The sequence below is a fragment of the Balaenoptera physalus genome (assembly GCF_965194825.1).
Source record: "Balaenoptera physalus genome assembly, chromosome: 14".
NCBI classification, from domain to species: Eukaryota; Metazoa; Chordata; class Mammalia; order Artiodactyla; family Balaenopteridae; genus Balaenoptera; species Balaenoptera physalus.
In genome coordinates, this window is record NC_138893.1 from 46664185 (window position 1) to 46691862 (window position 27678).

At 41.8% G+C, this 27678-nt stretch overlaps 1 protein-coding gene across 4 annotated transcripts in view; it reads right to left on the bottom strand.

Annotated features, from left to right (window-relative positions):
• The window catches only part of SORCS3 (sortilin related VPS10 domain containing receptor 3), a 610389-nt gene that overhangs the window by 63322 nt on the left and 519389 nt on the right, over window positions 1–27678 (bottom strand). For all 4 annotated transcript variants that reach the window (XM_082425089.1, XM_082425088.1, XM_082425091.1 and 1 more), the window contains exons 12-14: window positions 22913–22989; window positions 19860–19951; window positions 9469–9576 (exon numbers count right to left, since the gene is read on the bottom strand). In XM_082425089.1, coding sequence (XP_082281215.1) covers window positions 9469–9576; window positions 19860–19951; window positions 22913–22989 — 277 coding nt within the window. The remainder of the gene's footprint in view (window positions 1–9468; window positions 9577–19859; window positions 19952–22912; window positions 22990–27678) is intronic.

The window sequence follows — 27678 nt, forward strand, 5'->3', positions numbered from 1 at the left end:
AAAATGGGCAATACCAAGAAAACCAACTCTACCTGGAATGCCCTGCTATTTATTTTAAAAATCTGAAACCCAAATGATGACGTGTTAATATTTATTAACTCCAGGTTGTTGGCACACAGGTGCTCATAATACTATTTTTGTACTTGACTGTATTTTTAAAACTTTCAAAAAGAACTGTAAGAGAGCAATATAGGTATGAAATTATGGATGTAGAATCTATACTGTGAATCACAAATTCAAAATCTTACAGGAGCCAGGAGTGCAACTTAAATGAACAATGAGTAAGCTGACGCAGCTGGAGAAGTCACGCACATCAGATGAGAGGTGGGGGAAGAAATAGCACACGCATTGGAAACTGGGCAGCTGCCATGCAGCTCCAGCAGCCTGTAGGACTATGGGCATTTGGGCTCAGTGCTGCAAGATGTTTCTGCCTGCAAATTTTAGCTCCATTAAGAAAAGTGAAGGCCAAACTAAATATATCTGTGATCCAGATGCTGAAGCTTAAGATAGGAATTTAATGAAAGAAAATAAGCAAGAGCTGGAGGAATTGTGGAGGGCTTCCTGAAAGAGGTGAGACTTGTCTGTATGGTTAAAGTAAGAAATGAGGAAACTTCTTAACTATTTCACATGATTTGTCTATTCAATATAGTCAGCACTCCATATCTGCCACTTCCACATCCACAAATTCAATCAACCATGGAACAAAAACATTAAAAAAAAAATCCAGAAAGTTCCAAAAAGCAAAACTTGAATTTGGCACACACTGGCAACTATTTACATAGCTTTTACATTGTTAAGTATTATAAGTAATCTAGAGATGATTTAAAGTATTTGGAAGGATGTTCAAAGTTTATATACAAATACTATACAATTTTATATAAGGAACTTGAGCATCCATGAATTTTGGTATCCACAGGGGAGCAGGGCGTTTCCTGGAACCAATCCCCAGTGGATACCAAGGGACATCTATAAGACAGTGCAACTGAAGTAGTTTATGGATATGGATAAGTAGTAAGGATAGTAGTTTGTGGAGAGTTTCTGAGTTTGCAGAAATTGTGTCAACAATTCAAATGGTATTTATAACACAGCCACAAAAGATTAAACTCCATGTACCCTCTTGTTCAGAGTCAACAAACTATAGCCAGTGGGACAAATCTGGCCCAAGGCCTGTTTTGGATGGCCTACAAGCTAACGATGGTTTTTACATTTTAAATGGTTGGGGGGAAGTGAATGAAGGAACATATTTTATACCATGTGAAAATTGTACGAAATTCACATTTCAGTGTCCGTAAGTGAAGTTTTATTGGAACACGCAGATGTCCATTCATTACATGTGGTCTATGGCTGCTTTCACACCGGATCAGGAGGGGCAAGTAGCTGCAGCAAAGACCCTGCGGCCAGCAAAGTCTAAAAATCTTTACAGAGAGAGTCTGCTGACCCCTGCCCTGGTTGGCCAAACTTCTTCCCTGAAGGTGGCCCGTTTCTTGATCATTAGACTCTGGAGACTGCAAACATCTCGAATGTCACTCAGTGGAGGTTATTTCACTTAATTCTCACATTCACATGAGGAACCCCAAGCTCAGAGGGAAGGTAAAGGCATCTAAGGTCACAGGGATACTAAGTGGCAGCCTGAGTGCTGTCCCTGGAGTGTGGACCTCCAAGATCTATGTTCTCAGCCGCCACCCCATCCCACACAGCAACCCATGGGTCAAAATAAGCCTTTTCTTCCCAGCCTACTGCCAGCTGCCAGTACCTCCCCATATCATCCAAGCCCCCTACGTAGGCATGCATTCTGCTTCTGTGTTCCTTGGCACCAACTCAGTGGGCCTCTGAATGGATGGCAAGTCTGGTGACAACCTGAAGGACGTGAATCCAGCAGCCAGCCTGAGAGGCGATGATTTGCGAGTTCCACTGGATTTGCTGATTACTCGAATGACTTACTTTGGGCAAAGTAAAATCAGACTCTTCTAGCAAACAACAGAGAACTGAAAAACAGATCAATGCAAGCAGCACTGCTTCATTTCCAACGACTTGATCGGATGTAGCTACTAGAGGCTAAACAATGTATTTAAGCTCAGGGCTAGGTCTCTGTGTTGCTCCAGGGCTATATTTGAGAGCATGTTCGCTGCTAAGCATGAGGTCACGGTCTCTTTAGTAGAAAGAAGGTCTTCACTTTTTTTAAACCTCCGCAGCTTTGGGGTTTGTATAATTTTCTAGGCAAAATGTTATCTCTCCCCCTTCACTTTGGCTATTAGTTCTGCTGGCAGAACAATGGATCAGAGATTTATGCCAATTAGAATTGGATTTATACAGGGACTCAGTGAGGCAATTGGCCCTAGACAATTTGCTGAGAGCATCTCTGGCCCTTCTCATCTGTCACTCTCCCCTGCACAGGCCAGGCAAGTTCATATTCTTACTGCTCCATGTTTGCTCACACTGTTCCCCCACCTACAATACCTGTGCTCCTCCCTCTCTGCACAGACACAAAGCCCTACTTGGCTACTCTATTTTTAATCTCTTCTCTGATATCCATTGGCAACTACAATTTGTCCTACCCCCTTACCATTTACTTGTTTTGTAGCTCTTTCATGTGTTTGTCATATTTTTTCAGACAGATTGTGTTTGAATGGGTCTGCTGTGACTTCGTGTCTGGTAGCACAGTGGGTACCCATCAATACTTAGTGAATAACATCCCTGCCCCTCTTGCCCCAAATGCCACAGTCCTTTATTAAACAAACCCTGGAGAATTCTAGTATCTTTCTTCAAATTTCAGCTCTGAGCCTAAGGTTTGAAACTCACATTCCTTGCCCTCAGTTTTCCTCTTACTGAGTGTGCGAGCTGAGCCCCAGTGTCCTCCTCTGCCCAAGGACAATAATCCCATCTACCTGATGGGGTTATTGCAAAATGTCAATGAAATCAAGTTTGAGAGACAGCTCAGCAAGATACCTGACACAAAGGAAGGTATGGAGCAGACACAGGTTGGCTGCTGCTGACTCCTGCTAAGAAGTTATCTATTCTCTTCCAGGGAAGCTGCACCCCTCCTTTTGGGGATTTGTTTTCCCCCTGGGAGGCTGCCAGGTTCTCCCTGGCCCCCGTGAAAGATCAGCTAAATCACAACCAATTGGTTAAAACACTTCATATCAAGAAAGAATTTCAAATGTGGCTTTGAGGCTGTAGGAAAGCAGTGTTTTTCCATCTGATGCCACATCTGAGCCAAGCCAAAAAGAGCTCTCCTTAAAGTACTAATTTGGGGGCCAATAGTGGACCGAAGAGTCCCAAGTGCTCTAACAGCCACAGGCACCTCGTCAGCTGGAGAGCCACTGCCTGAGACAGCAATAGGCCCTCCGGCTTGTCAATTATCCAGCCCTGTTCTCAGCCTTAAGTAATAAGAACGGTCACATTTCACTGTGAATTAGACTAGACTAGATGGTTCCTCTGTCAAGGTTACCAGGGAGATGCTGAAATAATAACATTTGAAAAGACAGTGGAAAAAAGAGGAATAAAAGCAAGCAAATCCCATGCCTGCAAGCTGGGGACTATCTCTCCCACACAGATTCCCCTATAAAGCCACGGTGTTAGAAGTTTCCATGCTCCTGAGCTTTGGCCTCCGGGAGAACCGCACACTGGAGAGATTCTGTAGAAAGTGGAAGAAATAAGGAATCATTCCCAGGATGGTCCTCGTTCTCTAGCTGCCCTTCTGCGCCCACTGCCATTCCACCCCTGCTTCATCACCCCCTATACACACGTCTGCACACAGACACAGGCTGCTCTGATTCCTACCCAACTCCAGGCGCCCATAACTTGCAACTACTGGATTCTGATCAGAGCACTTCAGAATCTCTGGGGATCTATAAGCAACTCCCTAAAATGCTAGAGCCATGGGCCAGAGAAGTCACTATACTCACAATGGTGGTAAGATTATTGGGAACCATAAGAGTCATGTGTTCATTCATTCATTTCTTCATTCAATCACTTAATACATATATACGGTTAAATCCTCAGTGCTAGCACAAAACTGATGCACACGGCAGCCAAAAAACAAAATACACAAAGATCCTCCCCTCATGGGAACTTAAAGTCAGTGTGTGTGTGTGCACGTGTGTGTTGTTTATGTGCAAACACATGTGTGTCTGTGTCTTAAGGTTAGATGAAGGGGGAGGGGAACCTACTAAACCAACTGCCATTTTCATGAATATTTATTGCCCAAAGTGTTGCGAAGGAAAAAATACATAGGGCTAAGGCCATATATAGAGTGGGGCCCCAACCTGGTCTGGTGGGCTAAAGGAGAGTGTGCCAGAAAACTGATACTTAGGCTGACACTTGAAAGACTTAATTAGAAGCTTGGTTGTTCAAGTGGGGAGGGCAAGCACATTCCAGATGGATACACAGACAAAGACCCTGGGGCAGAAAGGCACCGGTAGATAGGAGAAGGGTGGTCAGAGCATGGGGGCCAGAAATGAGGTCCCAGACATGGACTCAGTGTAGATATTTATAGACCATTCAATGAGTTTGGACTTCATCCTAAAGTCAATGGAAAGCCCTCCACGCATTTTGAGAAGAGGAGTGGTGTTTCCATATTTCCAATTTCAAGAACATCACTCTGGATGTAAGTCAAATTCCTAAACATAACCTAAGACCCTTCATGGGCTCAACCCCTTAACCCCAGTCATGCTCTCTCATGGTTCTTTCCTTTGCTTTGAAGTCATTCATTCTTTCAACCAATAAGAAGTGATTTCTGACTACATGCCAACCCTCTTTTAGGCACTGAGGTTAGAGTGCTCAACAAAACTGTTTAAAATGTGTGCTTTCTTTGAGCTTACATTCTATTACCTATTAATTGGTTGTCCATTGGTGAACTGCTACTGAAACTTCCAGACTGACTCAGTTGTCACATTTCATACATGTGAAGTTTTCACTTCCCTCTACTTGTATCCTGGTTATATAACTAGGGATTCTTGATGATTGTGTATCTCATTCCCCGCACCCCCCAACACACCAGACTGAGAGCTCCTTAAAGGTAGATATAATTGTATTCACCTCTTTGATATTCCTTAAGAGGGTCTAAAACATACCAGAAGCTCATGAAATGTTTCTGAATGAATGTGTAGTAGTCAGGGCTCTCTAGAGAAACAGAATGAATAGGAGATAGAGACAGAGACAAAGAGAGAGAGACAGAGAGAGAGAGAGAGACTGACTATATGGAATTGGCTCATACAATTATGGGGGCTGACATGTCCCAAGACCTGCAGGGTGAGTCAGCAAGCTGGAGATGCAGGAGGGCCAATGGTATAGTTCCAAGCTTGAGACCCAGGAAAAGTGGAAGTTTCAGTGGGAGTCAAAGGCAAGAAAAAGCCATGTCCCAGTTCAAATGCAGCCAGGCAAGAAGCATTCTCTCCTGCTCAGGGAAGAGTTAGCCTTTTAGGTCTAACCAGGCCTTCAACTGATTGGATGAGTTCCACCCACATTAGGGAGAACAATCTGCTTTACTGGGTCTACTGATTTAAATGCTAATCTTATCCAAAAACACCTTCACAGAAGCATCCAGAATAACGTTTGACCAAGTATCTAGGCACGCCATGACCCAGTCAAGTTGACCCACAATATTAACCATCACAACCTTATATATATTATATCCTCCAAATGAAGGCAACAAGGCAATAAAACCTTAGTGTGAATGAGCTAGCCCTTCTTTCTCCCTGACTTCAGTTGAACTACAGAGCCAGGGTTAACAGAAAGAGGCAGGATACAGAATTCAAATACCCTACATCATAAATAAGTTTTTGGCTAAATGGCAAGGTTAAGCAATCTTGTCCCCAGATGGACCTCCTGTCCTCGAAGTTCCTAAAGAATATATAAAATTATTTGAACTCCTGCTTTAGTCTTTGTCATTGCTATTCCATGCGAGAAAAGCAGTGGTCATCCTTAGTGGGCCACTTGGTTTTAAAGGCCTTTTTAAACCTAAGACAGAGCCAGAAATTGCCTCTCGGCAATCATTCCAGGGCCTACACTTCTGGCTATCTAAGGAGCCCTGGATCATTTTCATACTAGAGAAACTTTGAATTAATAAAAAGTTAAAAATAGGGAGCTTGAATTGTTTATACTTGGTTGGATGATTGCTTCCAAACTCATCTTAATTCCATGAAGGACAAATACCTGTCTGCCTCAAATCCCATATAAGAAAATTATGCACTATTCTAGTTCCTGTTCTACTTACTAGCATTTAAAGAATCTTGATAAGCAAGGTAGAAGGGAGACAAAAGCTCTGCCACACTCCTTGGAGTCTTACTGGGGAGGAAAGAAAAACGGAAGCACTAGATCATCTTTTCAGTCAATGGTTTAGCCCTGAGGTCAATCTCCCTCATATCCATGTGACCAGCTAAACCCCATCCAAAGCTGAGGAAAAAAAAAAAAAATTACCATTTACGATTAGATGAATACAGGATTTAAACTGTGGCTTTAAATTTGCTGGGGAACGCCAGGTCATGCAGAGATTGGTGTACATGCACTATTGTTCAAAGTAATGCCCAAGAGAAGCATGCAATGCGTTCAGAGAGGCCTCATACAAGAGAATGCAGGATAAATCACAGTATGAGATAAGGAGAACACAGAATAAAAGGAGGACCAGTATGTCTCTTTGCTACAAAAACAGGGAAGGCCTGACTTTAGGACCATACGTGTCTTCACTGCCCAACCTTCTAGGGTTGATTGTGATGAGTAGCCACATTTGGCTTGATCCATTCAAGTAGATTGCACAACATTCTTGAATGTGTGAACCTTCGCCTTATAGAACTTAGAACTCAATACTTGCAACTTCCTAGTGGCCGTATTGGAGGAAGTTCCAGAAAGGAGGAAGGTTTTCTTTTCATATCTAGTGATTAAGCGAAGGATGGGAAATCATTTGGAAAAGTCAGCTCATGGTTAGAGATCCTTATGAAAAAAGATAGCAGTATTCCTAGTATTCTGGGGTACGCTTCCTGGAATTCCTAAGAAAATATTTTAATCCCTTGGCAGAGTATTCTGGGTAACATGACAGAGTCATTTGTATGTCACATTTATTTAATGTATGCAGTCCACAAGGACAGGGGTTTCTTCTTGATTTGTTCATCTAGAATAGTATCTGGCACATAGGTACCACTAGTTTTTTTTAACAGTATAACTTTTCGAAGGTCTTGCTGGGACCCTAGATCCTTGGGATTTCTCTCTCACTGTATCTCTGTTGTCTAAATCTCTCCATATATACATGTATATCTATGTGTGCACATATACGTGTACATATGTCTATACACACAAATACTTGCATATATATTCACTATGCATATATATCTACGTATTTATCAAATCATTTGTATTTTAGAAATAAAGTTTATGTTATGATACTGCCTTTGAACATCCAGAATTTGTATTTATACAACATATTGTTGCTGTGTATCTACCAAACGATGAGGCTTTAGACTCTAAGCATTACTAACATACTATATCTTAAATACTGTCTATGGCTCAAACAGCTAAACTTGCATACAACAGTGTTAACTCTTAATTATTAAAGTGACTTGACAGCAACAATAGAGTCCATTTGTTATCACAGGAAATTTAATTAGAAATTTAGATGGTGAGACAATTCTGTTTGGGAGGATATTTTAGGAGAACGAAAAGAAATTGCTGAAAAAACTCAAATTAAAGCTGTACTTCCTGAGTAACAAATTCTACAAGAAATCCTTGTTTACATTGTACAACAGAACTGTCCAGAGAAGTTCTATCATGGCACAAGTTGGCCTCTAAAGACATCAGTTACGAATACAATATACCCCTTGGGAAGATTGTAGCAGCGCCTCATAGGGTTTGACATCATGTCTTTCAATTTCCAACAACAGATCATACGTGCCCAACACACGGATCATGCTCAGAAATGAGCGTTAAGTCTTTAAAAGACACAGTTCACACCCTTGAAGTTAGAGAGAAGGTTGTACAGGCAATTTGGAAAATTCAGAAAGAATTAAAGAAGATAATTTAAAATCACTCTTCGTTGCACTTGTTCCAAATAATTTTAAAGACATTTTGTGGAGCCACCCAAATTTTCTGTTATGAACATTTTTTAAATAATGAGGACACTGGGAATCCTACAGACTCTTTTTATAGACATACCCTATAGACATGGAACCCCTTTGTAGTGTTTCTGCTGAATTTCCTAGGACTGGACTTCTGTCCATTTGTTCTGTCTGTTTTCTCCAATTTGTGCACCATTTTCCATCATGGCTGGGTTCTTTCTGTCATTCTGAAAGCTCAGAGGAGTGGCTGGTCAGTCCTCTGGATATGAGGATGGAAGTGGAGGGAAGGAGCATGGCAAAAAGTGGTCCAGTCTGGGGCTAGATTACAACATTTGATCAAAACTGCGTAGCTGCAGTATTAAAAGATTTTTCAACTGATCACTCTGGGAAAAAAAGTAAAGCATAGGAATTAGCCATTTGCCCTTGTATTTGCCTCCTCTGTAAAGCTCATCAGTCTCATATCAGGAAAAGACTGATTCAAACTATAAAGAAATTAATGAACGCAAAGGTTAAAAGAAGAGCAGTGTCCCCTAGAGTAAGAAGATGACAGCGTTCCCCCAAGCTAGCCCAGGAGCATTCTATGAGCCTTTCTGTGACAAGTCCACAGTATAGCAAATTCCCCTTAATCTTGCCCAGCAGACTCCCTTCATTCTGTCCAGCAAATAATTAAAGTGTAAGATATTCCAGTCTCTTGGGAGTAGGGGAGGTGGAGAGCGGTGGGGTTTCGTATTGCTGGTGAAGGGTTACCACAACTATTCCTCCACATCCCCCTACCTACAGCAGTGCACACAAACACGCATAATCAACTTTTTAAGAATTAAACTTTGATATCATTTTAGAAAACATCAAATTATTATTATCTTCTTTAATATTCAGATAGTACTTTGGAGCTTTTTACAGCTTTAAGATCTATATCTCTACCACCTATTCTCATCGTAAAGGAGTGCAGAAAAATTTTCACAGCAAATTAATCTGAAGTGGAACAACAGCAACTCTGTGTGTGTATATCACAGACTCTGGGAGGTTCCCTTAAAACATTCCCTGTTTTCAGTAAGTTGGCTGTTTTGTTCCCTCTGTCCCCATCTCTAGTTCCTTACTAGGCTGTTTTGGAAAGAGAGAAAACACATCGAAAGACTTAAGCTTTCTGTTTGCTTGGGTTTTGGATAAATGGAAATTTGTTACAATACTTTAATTTTATGAGAAACCTTAACTTTTCAATTAGAAGCCCAGCTTCTCTAATCCTGTCAGTAGCCTCTTGAGTTGGTGGGTGTTGCATAAATATGTCCATCTTACAGATGAGGAAACTTTGGTCCAGAAACTGAAATGCTTTCGAGTAAGCCTCCCTGGGGAAAGTCCATGGTCTCCGTGGAAGTAGAACCCAGGCCGCCAGGCTCCTTTTGACCACAGACAAAGAAGTACTCACGTCATAATTTGGGTCTCCACGCCTGCCTCCACCAGAGCACCGTCCACAAAAAGAGGAACCGAAGTGAAACCGTACTTGTTCCAGGAGTGGCCCTCGTCAAAACTCACCCTGGGTTGGAAACAAGTAGATGGAAGAGACAGCTGAAAATAAAACCACACGATTTTGCAACCAGTTTTCAGGTGATTAAATTCTCCTCTGTATCTCCCTTTCTGGCAGTTTGGATTATCAATAGGTATTAATCTTCAGCATCTCTCTATATTATTATGAGATTTTATCAAAACTGCATTTCCCGGCCTAGGCACAGACAGCACCAAGAGCTGCAGAAATAGTTCAACATCTCAGAATTGAAGGAAAAAAACCACCCAAGCGGGAGGGCTTAGTGGCTGGAGTATCATGTTTCAAGTACTCAGAATGGAACCCGAGGTTCAATTTACAGCAGAATTAATTCAGCCTCTGGAGTCTCTGACACAGATAAATTCAGTAGTGCGGGGTTTACCCTATGGGAGGGGAGGTGTGTGTCTTTCAGATCAAACCTTAAAAATAGCAATTTCCTATTTGTTCAGAATGGATGAAGTATCATTTTCCCTCTCCGATGCCACTTTAAGGGGCTTTTAGGGATGAGTACTGAGTGTCTGAGATGTTCTGGGCAACACTGTTCCATCTTTCGACCAACGGTAAGGGGAAGGTCTGGCCCTTTGTGGACACAGCATCTGAAACTCTTTAAAGGAATGCTGCTAGTGGAGAGGATTTGAGCAATCTTGAGCAGTTGCTTCCTTCCCTTTCTTGATATTATCGAGTTCCCTACTGCCCCTTGATTTAACCGGAGGACAAAGCCCAAAGACCATCTCCTCTGAGAAACTTTTCCCAACACTTCTCCTTCCCCAAGGCAGCTTCATTTGCTTCACTTTCTGTGATTCTTTTGGCCTGGTTAATTCTTAATTTTTCTCTGACTCCACAACACAGGATTCTGAGTTCAACTGTAGAAGCTCTATTTTCCTACAACACCCAGGCCTTCCCCTATCATGGTGCTGAGTGATGACTTCTAAACTCATCCTGAATCCCTCCATTCAACATTATAATCTTGGGAATTCAGTGGTCACATATGTCTTGTGCATTGTCTGACAATCCCCGCCCCGATATCACCTACATATCTTTATTACAATGCTTCTTACCTGATATTACATACATAGTTTCAAAAGATATGTCTGACTCTCCCACTGAACTGTGATCTTTTTGAAGTCAAAGACCATACTGTTCACTTTTGCATTCCTAAAATTAGCAGAAACACTGGCACATGGTACTATATAAATGTTAAATGAATATATGAATGAAAAAAATAAGAAGTGATTAAGGAAACTCTTTTAATCCATCCAATAATTTTTCAAGCGTTACTGACACTGGCATCCATGAATTGGATGTGAATCCCTGTCCCCATTACTAGTCAACCTACTCAGTCCATTCTCTGGATATTACTTGTCTCTCTATCTTATCTTCTCTTCCCAAATAAACCGATCTTAAAAATTAGAAAGTCAATCTCTTTACCCAGCTAGAAAAACTAGTCTCATGCAATAAGAAGTTCTGTATTTCTGGTATACTGAGGCCTACTTCTACAAACAAAAAGCAGGCAGCGGTTATAAAAGTTTTTATGAGTTCCTAAATTATCAGGATCTGTCTTGACTTTTTATGAATAACTTTACCGAGATATCTTTGACATACAAAAACTGTATATATTTAAAGTGTATAACTTGATGCTTTGATATAGATAGATAGATAGATAGATAGATAGATAGATAGATAGATAGGGATATAGTGAAACATTGGCCACAATGAAGCTAGTTTCTGAGGGGGTGGGAGCGGAGGGTGGGCAGGAGGAAGAAACGAGGAGATGTTGGTCAAAGGTACAAACTTTCAGTTATGCAAGAAGAATGAGTTCTTGGAGATCTAATGTATAGCCCGATGATCTAATGTATAGACAAGTCAATATTGTCTTGACTTTTATGGACTTGGCCATTTCAACCTTTTATTTATTTTTTTTAATAGGCTGAAGGCTAAATAATCACTGAAGCTGAACCAGAGGAAGTTGGGCAGATCTGAACTGCTTCTCTTGGAAATGAGTTTCTCATTCATAAGTGAAAACAAGAGCATAATTGGGAATGGATTTACCTTTCATGCCATGTACCCTCCTGGTTCCTAAAATAATTGTAGGTATTTCAAAGTATGTCACGGCCACTAACTAGTTAATTCTGTCTGGTAAGTCCAGAAGGTATAAAAAGATATTTGTTTATTTTGATGACTTTGGATTGATTACTGTCTTGATAGGAAGAAGCCAAAGTGGTTGAAGACCTCTGTCCTTATCTCATTCTCAGAGTTTCCTTACTGATGAAGGTCAGTTATTAACATTAGCAGAAAAAATTGCAGTGAGTGCCACCACATCCCAGGGAAGGAGAAGCCTTCATACCACTGCCATTAACAGGGCAGAGGACAGTCATCTTTACTTTATACATGAAGATAAGACACCACAAAGTAATAGAAACAGAGGGACCATCACAGCCTTCTGAGCTCTGAGTTCTAAGATGTAAGCTCCAAAGAAAAACCAAGCCCAAGGTGGAGAGACAGGGTATGGAAGATAAAAGCACGCTGTATGAACTGAATCCATATGGAAGGAGCAAAAGCATGGATTAGATGGAAGAATGGGAGCAGCAAAAACACTAGGAAATGCCAACATCCAGGTGGAAAGGCTAGCATATACAATAACCAAAGTCTAAGGGTGACATAAAATTAGCATAGGCCAGGGGACAGTTCTCCAGAGCCAGGGTGAGGAATGAATGCTGTGACTATAATTTATGCTCAATGTACCACTAGGAAGCCCAGGTTCGTGCTATTCAGGTGACTTTCTGAGATCAGTAATTTCTAACACCCGAATATTTCATGCTGAGATAATTATGAAAACCAAAACAAAACTCCTAAAGAAACTCCAAAAAAATACATTATAAAATTTAATCTCTTGAGTATCAGAAACTTGGGTCTGTCATTTGTGAGAGCTATTCTTTCAGATGACTAGGAGTTTTTAGATGTTCTGAAGTAACTGTATTGAATGGTAACCCCACGGGACCCACCTTCTCCTCCTCTATTCAATAGCTCATTAATGGCCAAGACAAAGGACTTGGGAATCCCTTAGTAGGCCCACAGGTGAAATTGAAATTGATAAGACTGCCAGTACTCAGGGAGACAGGAGTAAAGTTACAATTGACCTCTAAATAGTGACAAGACAGGACTATAGAACCAAAAGAAAATAGAATTCACCTAGCAAATATTTATTGACATCTACCATGTGCCTGGTTGGCAGTGGCCACTGTTCTGGGGATATAGCAATGAACAAGAAAGGGAAGGCCCTAGCTTCAGTGGAACTTACATTCTAGTTTGAGGAGACAAACAATATGTAGATAAATGGATACAAAAAAATATGTTAAAAATAAGTGTCATGAAGACAGTTAAAATAGAGGGATATGATAGAGAGTGAGTGAAGCTACTTTGTATTGAAAATTTAAGAAAGTCCTCCCTGAGGAGGTGACATTTAAACTGAGATCTGAATGATAGTAAGGAATTTGCTATGCAAAGATCAAGGTGAGAGCCATTCTGGAGGGCAGACCTGGTGTGAAATGAAGTTGCTGTATGGGAAGAACAGAAAGATGGTTGGTGGTTGTAGATTACTGGGAAAGGGATTAATAGGAGGAAATGGAGTCAAGAAAATAAGGCTGGGCCAGATTACAAAGGACCTTGTTCCCAGCTGAAATGGGAGAGAGATGATTTGATTTAACCTTTACAAGATGGTTTCTTTGTGGTGAATGGATTGTCAGGCCCCAAAGTTGATGCAAGGAGAAGAATCAGTGGGGGAGGCATGGCAATTATAAGAGACCAAGTAAGAGAAGGGGCTTGGATAATGGTTTTAATAGTGGACACAGAAAGGGATGAAAGGTTGAGGATATTTTTACACGTAAAGTCAGCAGGACTTTTAGGCTATTTTTACAGATGAAGTCAATAGGATTTTGCTTGAACAAAAGAGAGAAGTCACAGACAACATGGATTTGGAGGGTTAAGCAACTGGGAAAGGGAAATGTAAAGAACAGGAGAAGCAAAGCTTTTTGTTTATTTATTTGTTTCTGTTTGGTCCACATCAAGGTTGAGATGCTTTTTGGATTTCCGTGTTGTAACACTGTCAAGAGGACCTTTGGATGGATGCATCCGGATTTCTGGAGATGGCTCAAAGCCAGGGATGTAGATTTGGCAGTCACTTATAGGAGAGGACCAACTTAAAGCAGAATGCTTCATTAAAATGAAAAAACAAAGAGCCCCACAGCCAGAGAAAGGAAAAAGAGTAACTAATGAGAAGCTCAAGCTGGAAAAAAAAAAAAAAAAAAAAAACTGAGGTGATTGTCAATCACAAGGTAAATATTTTCCAGCAATGTCCCTATTGTGATAATCAAAGGCACTGTGAGTCTAGCGTGTGTTCACAGACAGGTAGCATGAATAATAAAAGAAATTATCCTTCCACCAGATCCTCAATACTATGTTCAGTTTCATTCATTGTAGAAAACTGACAATCAATGTGATTAGAAGTAAGAAACAAGTTGTTCTAGAAACAGGTTATATGATTTGAAGATAGCTTAGGGGAAAGAAGAATAAGAGCTGAATAATTTACCATCACCTTTTAACTTTTTTAGTAAGAAAGCTTCCAAATAGTTCAACACGCAAAAATAATTCTATTGTTGCCTATGGAAAAGGGGTAACATCTGTGAATGAAATCAGAGAGAATGTGGATAGATGCATGAAAATATCAATTAAACAATACAGATAGAATAAGGTAAAAAAAGATTTCTATTCTCATAATTGTTCTAAAAAGGAAAGTCAAATATTTGAACAAGAATGTAAGTTCCCAAGTATTATGTCTTGTCCTTTGGTATATCCCAGCCCCTCTACTAGCGCTGGATAAATAGTATAGGCTCAATGAATATGTGAGAAATAAATGAACAAATGCATGCAATCTGTCTTAAATTGTGTATCTGATCATTTCCCAGAACTTAGAAAGCCTAGACAGAGCCATCTCTTGAGGTCCTTTATAGGCGTAGGACTCTAAAAATCGCATGCATTTCTGGAGCTGACTTACTCTACATAGGTCTGGGCAGCAGAACAAGGACTGATGGACAGAAATTACAAGTAGATTCGTTATTGCTCAGCACAAAACAATCTTCCTAACAACTAAAGCCAATATACAGGGTGGAAACTCATTCAAATTGGTCAGCTCTGTGCCGTCCTGGTGAAGTGGGGTGTCACTCTTAGGTGTCACAGAGGTATCTGCTGTAGTATGTGTGAAACTAGACTACTTGCCCTCCAAGACCCTTCCTTACTCCATGCATTGATGACTTTATAATGTTGAGGTAAGAGCCACTAAAAGGAACAGAATCTTCCAATACAATCTGATTCCAACAATCAGAATCCTCCCCGGAACACTCTAGCACAGAAATAGAGTTATAATGGCCATTGAGGATCAATGTTCCTCCCTTTGGTGAGGTGCATTGCTCTATTTTTTATTATCCCAACCGCATGAGGCGATGGCATTGTAGCCACACAGAAGTCCTTCAGAGTAGCACATGCACTTTCGCCTCTGAGAGGCACATATTGGCTGGAGCTATTGTTTTCATGTGAATGTTTCTATGAACAAAACGCCAGTGTTCACCACCATTTACAGAAGAGCAAAGGAACAAAAAACGGCCAGGTGATGTTTTGTTTTTAGCTTCCAAGAACCTCCCTTTGACAGGAGACACTGACAGCTTGTCAGGGCTAAGCAAACAGTAGGACCCCAGCTTACCCTCCGATGAGCAGCTCTGTCTATTGTGAGTTTTCATTACAGCACTGCATTCCATGGGGTGCCATTGTTCATTTCACTCTAATGCTTCTAAGGTACAAAGGTAATACTGGTAATACTGGATGGAGGGCTTACCTGAAATAGCACTTAGGTTCTAATCTCAATGCATCTAAATGTACACGGTCACAAGTGGATGGGTTCATTTGTATGCTGTTTTGTCTTCATACATATCTAGCTACCTATCATTTCAATTTATAGGAAACAGCATGCCTTGTTAGCCTAGCTAACGTTTCCCCAGCTTTTCAATTATGATTCTCATTTTCTCTGAAAGGCAACGTAGTTATTATTTAAATTCGAGAGCCACTATACCCTTGTGGGAGAGTGGGTAGGCCAGTATCTTTTTCCTATGCAAATATATATACATTTGTATATGCTGCCAAAATAACGTCAGTGAGTCTGAGACCTACTACAGAAAAGAACAATGAACTGATCACTTAACCTTTCTTCCACTTCAAATGAGCTCTGTGTTTACCCTGAAGGTTGTAACTTAATTAGAAGCTACTGGTGATGAAGAAACTGCATTTGAGTTTCACAAGCTTGCAATTCATAAGCCAGCCAGAGACAAAATCAGTCAAGAAGTTTATAAGGAAACATTGATGATAATGATAAGGTCAGGCCCTTACAGAACACTTACTTAGCCTCGAAAGAAGTACAAAATGCACAGGGAGATCAGCTCGGTGCTTTGTGACCACCTAGAGGGGTGGGATAAGAAGGGTGGGAGGGAGATGCAAGAGGGAGGGGATATGGGGATACATGTATACGTATAGCTGATTTACTTTGTTATACAGCGGCAACTAACACAACAATGTAATGCAATTATACTCCAATAAAGATGTTTAAAACATTAAAAAAAACAAAAAAGAATTCCTGAATGAGTTAAGTGCCACTGTTGTTTGCTAGCACATACACTCAGTAGCTGGCACTTAACCGTCGCAGGGACTATTTCGGAGAAGGGCATTCATAGACAGGCAAGTAAGCAGAAGTCATGGGTGGTATGTAAGTTCAGGGAAGCATTTGTAGCATTTATGATAAATGACAGCATCAACATCCTTTAAATGGAGAAAATTCTATTTCCAAAGCTTAGTTTGAAAAATCATCACTAAGCCTTTGTAAATTGAAGTAGGTGAACAAATAGAGGGTAATATTATCATTACTATTATAAGAGGAAATTCAATGGGATGTAGCTATTTTTCTGAGCTCAATAAATATTTTTTACCAACAAAAGAGATATTTCATGGAATAAGGGGAAACTCAAACTTTGTATTAATGCCTTTGAGAGGCAGGATTTGATCCTACTTACATATCCCTGAGTGAATATTGATTTTCCCAACTTGGATGGTTTCCCTCCAGAAACTCCTTCTAGAAGTGATCAGGCCTCTGGAGAGAAACCACTGCAGAACACACTGAATGGTCAGATGTAAGGATGCTAAGATTCGCCAAAGCCAAAACTTTCTCTATTCCTCTGCTCCATGCCAAATGTACTCTCCTCTCCTGTCACTAAAAAGAAATAACAACAATAGCAAACTCCTGTTTTCCTTAGGACAAGGCAACTTTTGTGTAAAAGTCTCTAAAATTCAACCATGAAGTGAGCGCTAAGTCCCTACCACATGAAGGAGAGAGAGCAGGAGGGTGACAGTCAAGGGTAAGATGGGATTGCCACCCTCTTCTCCCAGGACTTAAGGGGAAGAAATCTGCCAGCTGAATCTGTCTGCAGGGCATTTATCAATTATGTCATTGAGATTTAGATAGAGGTGCTTAGAACACAATGATAAGGACTAAGGAATGTTACTTTTCTTGGTTAAAAAACAACAAACTTGTCTTAAGAGTCAAGCTGCCCTCCCTGAGAGTATAAGTCCTACTCAGTCCTCAGTAGAGAGAACTCTTCTCACCACAGAGAGAGAGGTCTCGGTAGTAGAAGGAATTACCTACAGATTCAACCTGAACCCCTTAAACTGGCGTTTAAGTTCTTCTGAGGGCTACCCACCATTACTTACTCACATGCTTGATTCCAACGACATACAGTCTTCTGAGCACTCCCTACATCTCCTGAATTCCAGGCTTGGTCAGAGTTTTCCCTTCCCTTGGCTTTCCTCCCATCACTTCTCCTACTCCTGGAATCCTTTTATCAAGGATCAGCCCTCACGTCACCTGCTGCCCGAAGACCCCCTCACACACGGGCGGGGGGCTCTATCCGGCCTCAGGATTCCAGCAATGCACACGGTCAGCATCCTTTCGTAGACATTGCTTAGATTTCCAGTAATATGTGGACTGTCTAAGCTCCTTATCTTGACTATGATCTCCCAGAGGACAGAGACCATGGGGTAAGCCTCTGTGTACTCATTAAAGTATCTGGAAAATTGGCAGGTAAAAGAGAAGAGCATCCATGATAGAAAGCCAACTTGGTGCTGCAAGGTACTAGCTGTGTAGCTCTGAGCAAAGAATTTAACATGTCTGCATTTTAATGCTGTGATAAAAAGAGTACCCACAGGAAAATGCATAGGGTGGTTTCAAGAAGTAACTTAGGTAATTCATGGAAAGGGCCTAGAACAGTGCCTGGAATTTAAGAATCCCTGAGTAATGCTGACTATCATTATTATCAAGTAATTCCACTCTTCTGATACTACCCAAAAATTATAAAATCAGTAGTAAAAGGATGATAAACAATTACATTAGGAACTTTTTCAAGCTCATGCTTGAGGTGGCAGAGCACTGTTTTTGTGCGTTTGTGTGTTTTGGTTTTGTTTTTTTTTCTACAAACAGATTTTTTTTTTTTTTTTTAGAAATTTAGGTGTTTTTTTTTTTTTTTAAATTTTATTTATTTATTTATTTATTTATGGCTGTGTTGGGTCTTCGTTTCTGTGCGAGGGCTTTCTCTAGTTGTGGCAAGCAGGGGCCACTCTTCATCGCGGTGCGCAGGCCTCTCACTATCGTGGCCTCTCTTGTTGCGGAGCACAGGCTCCAGATGCGCAGGCTCAGTAATTGTGGCTCACGGGCCTAGTTGCTTCGCGGCATGTGGGATCTTCCCAGACCAGGGCTTGAACCCGTGTCCCCTGCATTGGCAGGCAGACTCTCAACCACTGCGCCACCAGGGAAGCCCCAAACGGCTTTAACTTAAGAGAAACTTTCTTAAATCCTTGCCAAGGTGGCTGAAGCTTGAATTTGGTACCTGGGGATCCTAAGCTTATTTTTTCTTTTCCTGATTACAAACTGATGCTTCTAAGTAAAACTCTTACTCTAAAAGGGTTAGTCTCCTGAAATCAAGGGCCTGGGAGTTATTCCAGCATCCATCTTCCAGCCCACGGTGAATCCCAACAACTGTATTCTAGATAGCATTCCCTCTACTACCAAACATTCACTCTTTCAAATATTCATTCTGCTGAATTTGAAGCCTGAAATTCTTTCCCTTCAGGATATAAACATACACGATACTTATCCATCCTCCGCCAAAAATAAAAACATCTTCATCATCGTTATAATCATCATCATAATAATATATTCTCCCTCAACTGTTTGTCTTCCCTGGAGGGTCTTACATACATACACTCAACTGCATTCCATAATCTACTTTCTTGGGAAGAATTATCTATACTGTCTCTACTTTACTTCATTGCTTATCATTCATTCATCCATTTATTCATATATTGCACTCTACCTTTCAACCCCACCTCTCTTGCGAATCTACCCTAACAAAGATCACCAATGACCTCTTACATTGCTTAATTCTAGATTGTTTTTCACTCCGTAAAATCTATTCCGATTATAGAATTTGGTGCTATGGATCACCCCTTCCTTCAGCTTCCATGAAGACATTCCTGCTGTGCTTTTATCTCTTTTGGCTATTTCTCCTTAGCCTCTCCTATAATTTCTCCCTCTGCTCTGCATGTTGGTATTCAACAGTATTCCATAGGAGTCCCTGTTTTCTCCTTTTCGTACCCACTTTCATGCGGCATGCAGCCTACTGACATGGCTTTAACTACCACCTAATGGCTAGTGACTCCAAATCTAGAGTGTCATCCCAGACCTCTCTCCTGACCTTCAGATGAACGTATCTGACAGCTAATCTTCATCTCTGCTTGAATATCCCTAGATATCTCAACTTCAACTGATCTAGAACTGAACTCAGTATTTGCTACATGCACCTAACCCTCTTCTTACAGCAACGTCCAGCTCCTGCATTTTGGATTCTTAATCTCGGCTGCTTGAACTTGAAGGTCCTTCCTGCCCATTTCTGGCTCATCTGAGCACCCATTCCTACCACCCCACTGTATTCATTATACTTCCCCATCTAAATCATCTGGTCTGCTACTGTTACCAAAGAGTTGGATGATGTAATGTACATCAAATGGATGGATGGATAAAGAAAGGGATGAAGAAATGGGTAAAATGGGTAGAAAATCATGCAGAATAACTTGTCCCAACCTTTTCCACTAAAAAGTTGCTCATTAACAGGGTAGGGAGCTGTCCTTACCACAAATGCCTGACTGGCAGAGGTGTGTGTTTCATGGCCACGAGGGCGCCACCCCAGTCTAGGAACCAGACATTGTACTCTTCATCAAAGATCTGGAACAACAACAACAATAACAGTCATAGCAACGCCTTACATTTGTATAGTGCTTGACAGTTTACAAAGTTTTTCACATATATTGTTTCATCTAGATTCTGCCCCTTCCAACAACCCTATCAGGAAGTTTGGCAAGTAATGTCATCCCCATTTAATAGATGAGGAAATGGGCTTGTAGAGAACAAATAATTGTCCCTTGGCTACTCAAATGGCATTTCCAGGGCTCTTTCCCCTAGTACTGTGAGCCAGTGTGCCACAAGAAGTTCAGGCAACAAGACGCGTGCTCTACTAGATAACTCAATGGAAAATATGACTTCAAAAAACTTCCCCATCTTTTCATCTGAGTAACTTACTACTCAGCTTTCTCTTTCTCATCTTTTCAAATGAGACGTTTGCTAACTTATAAATGGTCTGTGTCTTTCTCATCTTTTCAAATGAGACATTTGCTAATTTATAAATGGTTTGTGTCTTATAAACACTTATAATGTTTATACATTATCTATGAATTTAAAGGACAATTCCTTTTAGACCTGTAGACATTATGATCTACGTGATGACTGAGTTCTCAGACTTAGCCAACACCTCCTAAGTTCCCATGCAAGTTGGATGAAGACTTAAGTTTAGTGCTTGGGGATCCTCACTCTAAATGCTCACTGGGACACCATGCTTCCTCGGACCCAGAGTTACTGGTTCTTTGATTTATTTGTCCATTACCTATTCATCCATCCACTCACTCATTCACTCATTCAGTGATCCATCCATCCATCTACATAGGCATTTACTAGGCACCTACCATGATGCAAGTCTCAGAGCCTTAGCTTAGACCTAACCCCACATATAGCAACACTTCTACAATTTATGACTTTTAAGTCTCCAACCTAAGACAGGAAAAATATTTCTCCACCAGAGAACCAGTTCTCTCCTCTAGATCATCTAGAGGAAAGTGGAATTGGAGACTTCCTCTAGCTCTTAACCACTAATGGTGGCTCTTACAGCCTGGACGGAGAGGTTGGGATGGTGGGTTAAGTGAGAAGTACTAGAAGGGGTAAGAAAGTATAAGTAGACTTAAAAGGGGGAGAATAGGAGGAGTGGTGTCTCCTGTAAACATGCCCTAGGGAACACCACAGAGAAAAGTAAATGGACTCTCAGGCCTAAACTTTTCAACTGGTTTTATTTCTCATATTTGCCTTTAAATGCCCACACTAATGGTGAGCCTTAATGCACAAAAGACTTAAGGGATATTCATTTATATGTCAGATATAAACATAGACTCTGAGCCTGTAATGCTAGCTTTTCTCTCCAGAGCTCAAAGCCACATAATAGAAACACTGGACTGAAGTCTGAGGGTAAGGACTACAGGAAGATTCTTGGCGCTGAGGAGGAGAGAGAAGTTATTTTCTTCACACTTTCCTCTCTGTTGTATCATTTTGGCCACGGCTAACTCTTGCCCTGTCCAGCAATGTAGTGGAAGCTGGAATCCTTAGCTGTTTGGGAAAAGAGAAAAGAAAACAAAAGTGGTGACAACATAAGGAAGGAATGTAACAGTGGCCACCTGGCCAGGTGAGCTATTTCTTGTGTTGGAGGGACAATGGTTTGTCTGTTGGGAGTTTCTAGACCAGAAGAGTTTACATTCCAGTTTCTACCCCATTCGGCACTTGTAAGAGAGTATCTTATATTGTGAAGGTATGTTCTTATTTATGTGTCTGTTCCTCATCTACTTGATTCCCTTGTGGGCAGGAATCTTAACTTATTCTTTGTTGTAGGCCTTACAGTAGTTAATATAGGACTTGTGTCTAGTAGGTCCTGGGTAATTTTTTTTTGACAGTGGTAGTAGTGACAGTGGTGGCAATGGGGGTGGCGATGATGATGTTGGTGATGGTGATGATAATCTTCACTAAGGGACCCAAACAGAAGCTTGTGCAAGTAGATTTCAGATGGTGGCTTCACCTTCAGCGCTAAGACATTTAGTGCTCTTCCTTTGTCTTCCTCAGATAGAAACCTTCTCATCTTTAAGACTTACTAAAGTGTCACCTCTTCTTGTGAAGCCTTTCCCAGTTTCCCCAAGTAGAATCAATTCCTCCCTCTTCTCTGTAAGCTAATAATGCCACTAAATTAACACAATCACTCTAAACTACAGTTAGTTATTTATGAACCTGTTTCCTCTGCTTAATTCTGAGCTCCATGAGGAAAGGGACTCCAAAGTATTCAACTGTCTGCTCAGGTTTATACTTGCCACCCAGTTGACATTGTATAAATCTGTGTTGTCCAGTATAGTAGCCACATGAGACAATTTAAATTTAAATTGATTAAAATAAATAAAATAAAACATTCAGTTCCTCTGTCACGCTAGCCACATTGCAAGTGTTCAATAGCCACATGGGACGGTATAGATGCAGAACATTTTCATCATTGCTCAAAGTTCTATTGGACAGTGCTGCAAGAAAAAGTGTGTAAAATTGAATTAATTTTTCATGTGGTCATGTAACTATTAAGCTGTCTCATACTTAATGAAAGATGGGCCTACATAATACTGAAGCCATCACAGACTTCCATGGCTTTGCTGGTCTTAGCATTCTACTGCCTTCCTCTTATAGATAAAGAAACAGAAAGGTAAAGAGACCTACTTGCCAAGACCCCGTGGCACATTAATGATAGAAACTGTTTTATTGGCTGTATCTACTCACACCGGCATGGTAATTAGCATCTGGTGACTGTTCCATACATGTTGCTGAATGAAAGAATGAACAAATCGGGAAAATCCCAGTTTTTCTTATTCCCTGCCCAGCTCTTCCCATTTTAACCCATTGTCCATCTAATCTGCCAGCTACATTGACCAAATAGAAGAGCTGCTTCAATTTTCTTGCACCCAAAAAGTCATAACAAGCCTGAGAATCTATAAGAAAGATGTTGGCAGAACTTGCCCTAAATGGCTCCTCCCTGTCCCCGAATCTCCCAGTTACCTGTCTCCATGTGTTGCCCCCATCGGAAGAGATGAACACGCTGATATCAGTATATGAGAGCTCTGGACCAATGTTGCCTGAAACAGAAGCAGATCGTTTGAAATTGTCAGGCAGTTTACAGATTACATGTGCTTGGGGTTGGGTGAGGGGGTAGCAGAGAGTAAAGATTTTCCAAGTTATTTTTAGAATAGATTCATACAGTCTGTTTTTGATGCCATATCAAAAAGCCAGCAGGAAGATAACCTAACGTGGGAAAAAAATGAATAAATAAATAATATGACAGGGATGCATCTTTAACTGGTAACACTCCAAGGCCAAATATTGATTAGCTTGGACCTCTTGAACTACTCATTCATACCATTAATCTCTTCAAAATTAATCTTGATGGTGGCAAAGAGAAGAGTAAACAATCATGCTGCCTCTAGGGACACCTTCCTCCTCATGTATAACTTTAGCCTATGAAAAACTGGTGTGTGTGTGAGTGTGTGTGTGTGTGTGTGTGTATGTGTGTGTTTCCAAGTTAAACTTGCCAATATGTTTCTTGAGTGCCAGGCAGTTGAGTAATCCATTAGTATAGGCAGTTGAGTAATCCATTAGTATAGAGTATGTAACCAAAATTATACAGTGCCCAAAAGAATATGACAATATTCAGCAGACCATGGCCATCCAGCATGGCAGAAGAAGTCACCTGGTTTATGCCTAGCCTGACCACACTTACTGCCTTTATCCCTTCACACCGTTTTTTCCTCTCTCCTTCTTTTTCTTCCCCTTGAATTAATACTTCATCACCTTGTGGTTATGTTTATTAAAAAAAAGAAAGTGGTTAAGATTTCCTAGTCTATCCATATTGCCCAAGTTTGCCCACACAGCCCCCGTGCCCAGAACAGTGCCCCAAACTTAGAAGTGAGTTGCTCAATAAATAACTGTGCAACAAATGAATGAGTAAACAAATGAATGAATCATGTTCTGATGTTGATGTGCATTTGGGGAGGTCTTGAGAAGCAGGAAAAGTACCCTAAACATGTAAGAATTTATCACTGAGGCTGATATTTTTTCTTTAAAAATAGCATGAAGGGAATGTTAGCTCCCTTCACATTAGTAGCCTAAATAAGAGCACAATAAAAATGCAATAATGAAAATGTTAATTGAGCTCCTGACATTTAATGCTTCAAAATGAGAATTTAAAGGCAGGCTACAGCTTGTCAAGCTCCCATCAGCATCAGGGAGCACACAGCTAGCCAACTTGTTTTGACACTCAGGCTTCCAAAAATAACCCTGGGGCTCAGGGCTCAGGCAGCCAGTATCAGTGGAGTGGGGACAGGCATGGTGAGCGGCTCTGAGGACCTACGTCTGGAATTTGGAATTCAGCTCCTCAGATCCAGGTTTTAGAAGACACAGATGAAGAAAGAAAAGAGGGACGGGGCAGAAAATGTCAACTTGAGTCTTTTAATGATGGTTGCCTGGGACATTGTGCTAAGAAGGATCCTGAAGCCATATTTGGTTTCAACAGAATAGAGTACGGTGATCTATTAGTAACGTCTACCAAGGGTGGTAGAGAGAGGGGGAAGCAGGTATAAAGTCCCCCCAGAGCTGGAATCTGCCAGCCCTGTCATGGCTTCTTAGGCCCTGTCTTATCACCTCTTACCCTCTTCAGGAGCTGGTTCTGCCTACATCTTAAGCCTCTCTTTCAAAGCTTGACCCAGATTGATTTTGGAGGCGGGGTGGTGGTGAGAATCCAAGGCTCCCAGTGAAGACTGTTTTGGAAATATCTTGGGTCAATTGAAAGGATCCCTGAAACAAATGCTGCTGATCACAGGGACCAGAAAGTCAGTTCCCAGAGGAAAGGACAGACAAGAGGTGTCCAGGATGATTTGATCTTTGAACATGTTCAGTCCCTAAGTGGACCTGTGGGAAGGAAATCTCTGATAGGGAGAGTCAGGGTTATGGCGTCAGAGAAGGAAGATCTGAATAATGTGCCTCACTGGCTAAAGCAGAACTGGAGGGGGGCTTCCCAAGGTGGCCTCTAGCCAGATTGTAGGAAGAGGTAGTTGGTCCCTGCTGAAGTGATGTGATAGGAGGGAGAAATGGGGAGAGGGATGGAAAATGGGGAGCTCCTCTCAGCAACAGCTTAGCTTGGAAATCACAGAGGTGCCACTGCCCTTTTGGGCATTTGTAAACAACACACTTTTAAGCCCTATGTCTTCCCAGGGCTACCTTTCTCTGCTCCTTAGTTAGACACATGTAAAGGAAAGAGAGAAAGAGAGAGACACACAGAGAGAGACCGAGAGAGAGACACACACACAGAGAGAGACCGAGAGAGAGAGAGAGACACACACAGAGAGAGAGAAAGAGAGAAACTTTTAACATCCTCTGGGGTTAGAGATGCTTCTCTCACCACCACTGATGCCCACTCAGGGTGATTAAGTGCAGGGGGAAGCAGACAGCGCACAAGCCACTGCAGGAAAGGAAAGCACCTCCATGGAGAGGACAACGCAAGGGTACGAACATTCAGAATGTATAGGAAGCATGGCAGGGAGCCTGGGGTAGCTGTGGAGTGGGCATGTGAAGAGGCTCAGGGCTAGGTCTGGCTGAATGGCTACTGGACAGACTAGACTTGGAGCCAGAGGGAGTGTGAGTGAGGGCACAACACCTGTCCCCCTGCCCTCCATCCTTCATCTGTAAATCGAGGACAAGAGTGATCGCCTTTTCTACATCATAGGGCCATTGTGCAATCAAGGCAAGGAAAGTGCTTTGCACACCTTAAGGCCCTGGGAGGATGTGAGGCCTCGACTACTAGCTTGAAACCACAGTGGTAAGGACGGTAAGAACCCTAGTGCTTCTGATGGCTAAAAGCAATTGCCAGAGTCTCCAGACTGGAATTCCATCTGCCTTCTGAGACGGCCTCAACAGCAGTTTGAGATGAATCCCCAGGTGTCCTGCCATCCGCACAGCTTCCGGGAGCCCTCGTCTCAGTGAGAGGTGGAAGGACGCAGTGAGCTGTGAGGAGTGGAGAGGAGAGAGGCCAGGGTCACTGACACCTGAAGGCAGGTGAAATGCATGGATGTGGAAAAGGATCCTGGAGAGACGGGCTCCGTTCAGGCCAATGAAGCCGTCCTAGGATAACGTCGTAATTATTCTCCCGAGAGCGAACAGCCTCCCAGGGAGAGCCGGCAAGCAGGGTAAGGAGAAGCTGGGAATGAGAAGGCATGTGCCGGTGACCTAGCACTGGCTTTTCAGCAGGATCTTGTCAGCTGTGTTAGGTCCCTCTCAATGCAAAGCACCATACAAAGTTACAAGAGTGACAAAAGGAGAGAAAAGGAATTAGTAAATTCTCATGTATATGGACAAAAAAGTTTCAAAATCCAATCTTTAATGTCTTATGTGTCTGTTAGTTTATAAAGACTTAGCACTAGAGTAATTTAGAGGCACGTGATGGTCTCAGGTAATAACAACCACAACTAACCTACCTGACTATGCTCTGAGCCCTCAGCGGGATCTTCCATCTCTAATTCTTTTTTTTTTTTTTTAAATAAATTTATTTATTTATTTTTGGCTGTGTTGGGTCTTCGTTGCTGTGTGCGGGCTTCTCACTGCGGTGGCTTCTCTTGTTGCGGAGCACGGGCTCTAGGCACGCGGGCTTCAGTAGTTGTGGCTCGTGGGCTCTAGAGCGCAGGCTCAGTAGTTGTGGCGCACAGGCTAAGTTGCTCCGTGGCATGTGGGATCTTCCCAGACCAGGGCTCGAACCCATGTCCCTTGCATTGACAGGCAGATTCTTAACCACTGTGCCACCAGGGAAGCCCCCCATCTCTAATTCTTACAACACACTCACAAGGCAGGAAAAAAAATAAAAACCAAAAACTTCATTTGCAGATGAGGAAAATGAAGCTCCAAGGTTAAAGAACTAAGCCAACGGGCTTCCCTGGTGGCGCAGTGGTTGAGAGTCTGCCTGCTAACGCAGGGGACACGGGTTCGAGCCCTGGTCTGGGAAGATCCCACATGCCGCGGAGCAACTAGGCCCATGAGCCACAATTACTGAGCCTGCGCGTCTGGAGCCTGTGCTCCGCAACAAGAGAGGCCGCGATACTGAGAGGCCTGCGCACCGCAATGAAGAGTGGCCCCCACTTGCCACAACTAGAGAAAGCCCTCGCACAGAAACGAAGACCCAACACAGCCAAAAATAAAATAATTAAATAATTAAAAAAAAAAAAAAAAAAAAAAAGAACTAAGCCAAATCCATAAGGCTCATAAGTGTCAGAGGCCAGCTTGGAAAGCAGGACTACAGGGTTCCTGAGTGCATTCGTTCATTCCGTGGATGCAGAGTGAATGCATATTATTTATGGATTCTATTGAAGGAGATGTGCAAACCATATTCTCCTGGTGTAAGAAGAGCAGTTCTAAATTTCTGTAACATTAACAATGATAATAGGTGACATGTATTGAGCATTCGATATGTCCTAGGCACTGTTCTGAACACTTGAAATCCATTGCTTCATTTAATACTCCAATTCCATTATGTTGGTATTATTATTCCCACTTTGCCAATGAAAACACCAACGTTCAGAGCGGTTAAGGCACATGGAACAATGCCCTGGGCCCTGGGAGGGGCCTCACATCCTCCCAGGGCCTTAAGGCACATAGAACGATGCCTGACTACGTAGTTAGCATTTGTATTTTATTACTGATTACCATTTTCCAGTGTTCCTTCCACTCCAGTCCGGGGTCTCCTATAGGCCTTGAGGAGAGGCAGAGGGCACAGCAGTCCCAGA